Here is a 5446-nt window from a genome sequence, read left to right as displayed (position 1 = left end):
CATGTGGAAAAGAAACGCGGGTGCGATGGGAGCAGCCCTGCGAGGAGCGCGGGCGCCACGGACAGAACTATTTACACTATGGACACGGAGCTGTGCTGGGGCCAGTCCGGCCGCGGGAGCCCCCAGGCTCTGCCCGCGCTCCTCCTGCCAGCGCCGGGCTGCAGCCGGCTGCCGGGGCCCCTCCAGCCGCGGCGCCACGTGCCGAGCGCTTGCATCGGCCGTCCCTCCGTCTGTCCCTCCGTCCGTCCTTCTGCCCGTGCGCGCGTCCCAGCTCCGGCTGCTCCTTCCCTCTGTGCTTGGGCGGCAAAGGGGCCGCCCGCTCCTCCTGCCGCCCACGCGTGGGTCCCTCGCCCTGCGGCGTGGCTGCAGCCCAGCTCCTCTCCCAGCCGGGGCCGGGCACTCTGCGGCGTGGGCTTCATCTTGGCAAAGCCTGCGCTGCTCTGCAGGAAGAAGACGGCGGTGTTGTGCACGGCCTTGCCGTACAGCTCCTCTCTGCACAGGAAGACGGCAGGTGCCTGGCATTTCCCGCTGGCCCTGGGTCCAGGTACACCTCCACGCTCTGGCTCAGCACCCATCTCTTGGCAGCTGTGGGGTGGCAGCACCCATACTGAGGGACGATGCTCCAAGGTGCCCCAAGCCGCCTTGGCCCAGCCACGGGGCCCGGCCCCGCAGGGTCAGGATGAGGGGAAGGCAAAAATCTCCCGGCACAGGCACTGGCAGAGGCTGTAGGAGATGCAGAGGAGGAGGGAGGCGGGCAGGAGGCTGACCAGCGCAGCGCCCAGGCTGTGGTGCTCAGTGAGCAGGAGGTAGATGCCAAAGGGCAGGGAGCTGCAGTAGAGGAGGCAGAGCGTGCCCAGCAGGCAGCGCGGGGCCGCTCGCCACGTCCACGAGCGGCCCTTGGGCGCGGGGCCGCGGCTGGGCAGCGCGACCGGGCTGCTGGGGCGGTAGAGCTGGACCACGTCCAGCCCACGCAGCCCCTCGGGCGGCACCACGTCCTCAGGCACCTGCAGGATGGTGACGACCAGGCAGTCGGAGCTGGGCGAGGGCTCTGCCAGGGGCTCCAGCACACTGGGGCAGAGCAGGACCTCGGGGGTTGTGGGGGGGGCCCGCTTCTGGGCCCCCTCACGGCCCGCCAGCCCCTCGCTGTCGTCCTGCAGCCACTGCGCGTCCCCGCCGGGCACCGGGCTGTGCCGGCGGCAGAAGGGGCAGCAGAGCCGGCGGGGCGACGCTTCCCCCAGCGCCACCATCTTGCGCAGGCACCTGGCGCAGAGGCGGTGGCCGCAGCGGAGCAGCTTGGGTCTGCGGGCACGGGCGTCGTAGCGGCTGTAGCAGATCTGGCACTCCGGCTCGTGGGCCGCGAGCGCCGGCGGCTGGGAGCTGCCCCGCGTGCCGTCCGTGTGGGTCATGGTGCCGGGGCGGCGGACGGGGGCTGGGGGGACAGGGGAGCCCCATGAGCTGCACGCCGAGGCAGGTCCCTAGGCCCTGCCACACCACACAGACAGGGGCCAGCTCGGCCCCTGGGGGTCTGCAGCAGGGGGCCAGAGCGCCAGCGGCAGCCCCCGCCCCAGGGTCGGCTCGTCCCAGCTCTCCCCACAGCCGGTGCCACCTGCGCTGGGGCTCACCCCCTCTGCAGCCCCCACGTCCAGACCGGGAGGAAAGGTCTGTCCTGGGGGCTGGGAGCTGGCTCTGGAGCCCCCCCGCACTGCAGGGTGGGGTTCCAGGGTCCTCAGCGCAGCTCACCCCTCCCCTCACCCACAGGTCCCCCCCCATCCCCAGGGCAGGGCTGGCCGCAGACACGCCGTGCAGGGACCCCTGCCCTTCAGCCCCCTGCCCGCCACCTCCCCCGGGAGGCTCCCGCGCCCTCCCCTACCTGCGTCCTGTCCCGGGGCTCCCGGGGGGGATGCAGCAGGGGGTCGGTCCCCAGCCATGCGGGGACTGCAGCCCTGCCCGTGGAGGCAGGCCGGGTGCCGGCGGCGGCGCACACCCCATGGAGAGGCGAGGGGCGCGCTGCCCGCCACGCTGCGGAGGCTGCCCAGGCGCAGGGACCGCCAGCATCCTCCGCATCCTCCGCAGCGTTGGCCTGGCAACGCGGAGCGGGAGGAGGATGCTCAGCGGGGCCGGCGCTGGGCCGGCGCGGAGCCCCCCCCGGGGCCTTGGGGCCCCCGAGCCCTCCTGGGCTGCAGCAGGACGGGGAACCGGGAACGGGGCCATGTGGCTGCCGGCATCCCGCTGCTCCTTCCCTGACAGGGCTGCCAACAGCACCCCTGGGACCCTCAGCCCCCGGGGCCCCTCAGCCCCCAGCCCAGAGGATGTGGGGTCCCCGGGGCTGCCCCCGCTCAGCCCGTGGGAGCGAAGTGGCCTCGGGCACCGCGCCGGCAGCCAGGAGGGGACGGCCACCGGCCTCGTGCCGGGCAGCACCTGCTGCCACGCACACAGCAAGGGGCGACCTTGGAACAACCCTGCTGAGGGTCTGGCCTCTTCAATGTCACGGTCACGCTGAGGTTGCTCTCAGCCTCCTCAGGGCTCAGGTGGCCTATCCAGGCTGGCTAAAGAGAACAATATTTTATTTTCTCCATGCACAGCTCTGCCTTTTTCGTTGTGCTCCTGGGAGCTGCTCAGGGAATCGCTGCCCACACTCTGCGGCGAGGCAGTGCTGTATCACCAGCTTTGGTCTGCACAAACTGCTTGGGCCGGAGCAGCGTGCGAGGCTGAGGGGCAGCGCTTAGCGAGGGCAGGTTTAGCTCAAGGGACCAAAGTCCGGCAGAGTTTGAAAGACTCGTTTCAGGAGAACAGGACCATCCCGAGCTCATCCTCCCCAGTCCTGCTCCAGCCTCCCGCCCCTTCCCAGCTGGGGCCTTGCCCCTGTCACCGCAGCTCCCGGTCAGCTGGGGGCACGGCCGTGGCTCTGCCCAGCCTCAGGCTCCTGCTCTCTGTGCCCTTGCCGCAGTCGTGCCCGGGTGGTGAGCAGTGGCAGGCGCTGCAGGACTCCCCCGGCTGCACCTTGGTGGGAAACGTGCCCCCTCCCGGCACCAGGGCTGCTCGGGGTGCCCAGCGCCAGCCAGATCTGCTGCCCCCCGGGACAGGGGCAGCCCCGCCAACACAACCTGCTGCTTGTCCTCAGCCCCGCGGCCGGGGGCTCCTGCAGGACCCCGCGGGCTCCCTGCAGCCTGGCAGCCCTCAGGCAGCTGCGGGAGGCCAGAGGTGCGCGGGGAAGGGCTCGCAGCTCCCCCCTTGCTGAGGGGAAGCGACAGAAATGACAGAGCCCAGCAGCGCTCAGCCCTGATGCTCCATTTCTCACCGCGTTCTTTGCTCTGTCTGGGTAAATGAGGTATTCTAGAGAGGAAGCCACACAAGGTGACATGTCATGGTCACAAGTTGCTTGCAATTTAATACTTAATGATGTAATTGGCCACCACCTGGGGGAGAAAGACAAAGGACTCCTCGTTCTGCACTGACAACACAGATCAAGAAGCCGCTGACACTTTCCAGCATCAACGTGTGTCGCTGCTCACCTGCACTTCAGGAACAGCTTGCCTTGGGTCCATATAGCGAATAGAAGGGAAAAATGCTTTACAAGCTGCTTCCTCTCGGCTGGAGGCCCCAACTGTCCCCGAGTGTCATTACAGGTCAACAACCTCACCGTCATTGAAAGCGCCCTGGTGAGCTGCGGGGATGCAAGCCCTGAGCTGAGCAGTGAGTGCAGGGCCAGGCCCGGGCTGCCTCTGCAGCGCTGGCCCCGAGCACGCTGGTGCTGCCAGCTGGAGGGACACGGGGCACGGTGCAGACCCCGAGCTGGTGGCGCTGCCTCATCCTGTTTTAACAAACCGTGAGCGGTTTGATCCATGCTGAGGCCTACGGGGGAGAAGGCAGTCCCAAGGTACAGGATTACACGACTTCCAGGCAAAGACAACGCACACCAGTGCCATTTTCCTCTGGGAGGCCAAGACCCACGTAGGGAGGACAGTTTACAGCCTGCTCAAATGCAGAGAGCCTCTAGGTTTAAAGCTGTGAAACTCCCAAGCCCCAGAAAAGCTGGATCGGAGAACCACCCCTGCTTTCAGCTGCCGGTGCCAGCCTGGCCGCAGGAGCCCCCAGGCTCTGCCTGCATTTCCCCTGTGAAGGAACCAGGCTTGTCCTGCTGAGGAGGCCGAGGGAAATTAACAGCTGCTGGTTTCTTGGAGGGCTGATACAGGGAAGGCAGAGCCAAACCCTTCACAGTGGCAGACAGTGAATCAACAGGGTAACAGTCAGATTGGTTTAGGAGACTCAGGCTGGTCCTTGGCAAACAAAAATCACCCGAAGGGCAGGGCAGCGCCATCAGGTCACCCAGGGCTGTGCCACCTCTGTCCTCAGATGCTTTCAGCAGCCTGCTGAAACCACACCAGCCTGACCCAGCGCTGGTGGTGAACCCACGTGAGATGGCTGCACAACAAACCCGAGGCCCCTTCCCACCAGATCTCATGAGCCTGCAGTAGTGAGAACGGCTGATGACGGTGCTCTCTCCTGAAGAACTGCTCGTCTCTGGCCAGATATTTATGATGTGTCTCCCATTAGCTCGCTGGCTCAGCCAAGCACAATTTTTAAAGCCGTCTCCATCCGGTGCCACCTCCCTCTGCTTCTGCCACCTCCACCTGCCTCCCCCCCTCGGGCCACTGTGGCCTTAAGCTGCTTTTACTCAGGCCTTCGACTGAGCCTCTCCTCTGTGCTATCAGTCCCCTTCTCCAAGGCCTAAGGCTTCTCTACACCGTACAAGTCCTGCTGCCGTTCCTCCCGGTATACAAAGATAGAAGATGGCATCTCGGTTCTTTCAAGTCCATGAAAACCTGCCTCCCTTCTGCTGTGCGTGATCCGGAGCCGCTCTCCGTTATGGATTTTCTGTCATCACAACACCCACCGTAGTCTTTCCCTCATTGTGGCACTTGTTGTCCTTTAATATTTGGGCAAAGCCGCCCGTATTTTCATGACCAGCACCCTTCTCTTGTTAGTCAATGTACCTTCTAACTCTTACTGTTCTGGGTACAGTGCTACGCATCTGCCAGAGAGTCAGTATTTTTAGAGGGTACCATGACTCTATGAGTTTGGGAGCTGGATTCAAAGTATGAGTTCTGCAAACACAAACAAACAAACAAACAAAAACTATTATTCAACCAGAGCCAGACTGAGGCAAGGGCAGGGGCTGACCACAGACACATGGCTGACAGACGAGGAAAGTCACGGACACGGGGCAGAGCTGTATGCTGGTTTTTAATGTTCCTAAGAACTAGGAAACGGAAATCAAAAATAGACTTTGCTCTTCTTGATAAAAGTAATAAAATGGTTAGCGGTGTTAAATTAATCCTTACAAAACAAAACCCAAGGAGGTTAAATACAGCCCGGAGGCTCCGCATAAAAACCACAACGACTACAAAACAGCTGCAAAGACGTCTTTACACACCAAAGAACTCCT

The 5446-nt window shown here is 64.1% G+C and overlaps 1 protein-coding gene across 1 annotated transcript; it reads right to left on the bottom strand.

The window, feature by feature from the left end:
* Positions 1–6: 6 nt before the first annotated feature.
* Positions 7–2107, bottom strand: LOC118158147 (E3 ubiquitin-protein ligase RNF182-like; the record flags this gene model as incomplete). Its single annotated transcript, XM_035312748.1, has 2 exons — positions 7–1429; positions 1871–2107. Coding segments are annotated over 2 exons (992 nt in total), but the record flags the coding sequence as incomplete, so codon positions are not given.
* Between the last annotated feature and the right edge of the window lie 3339 nt (positions 2108–5446).

Source organism: Oxyura jamaicensis, assembly GCF_011077185.1.
Source record: "Oxyura jamaicensis isolate SHBP4307 breed ruddy duck chromosome 20 unlocalized genomic scaffold, BPBGC_Ojam_1.0 oxy20_random_OJ93786, whole genome shotgun sequence".
Lineage (NCBI taxonomy): Eukaryota > Metazoa > Chordata > Aves > Anseriformes > Anatidae > Oxyura > Oxyura jamaicensis.
This window is presented reverse-complemented; position numbering and strand designations above follow the sequence as displayed.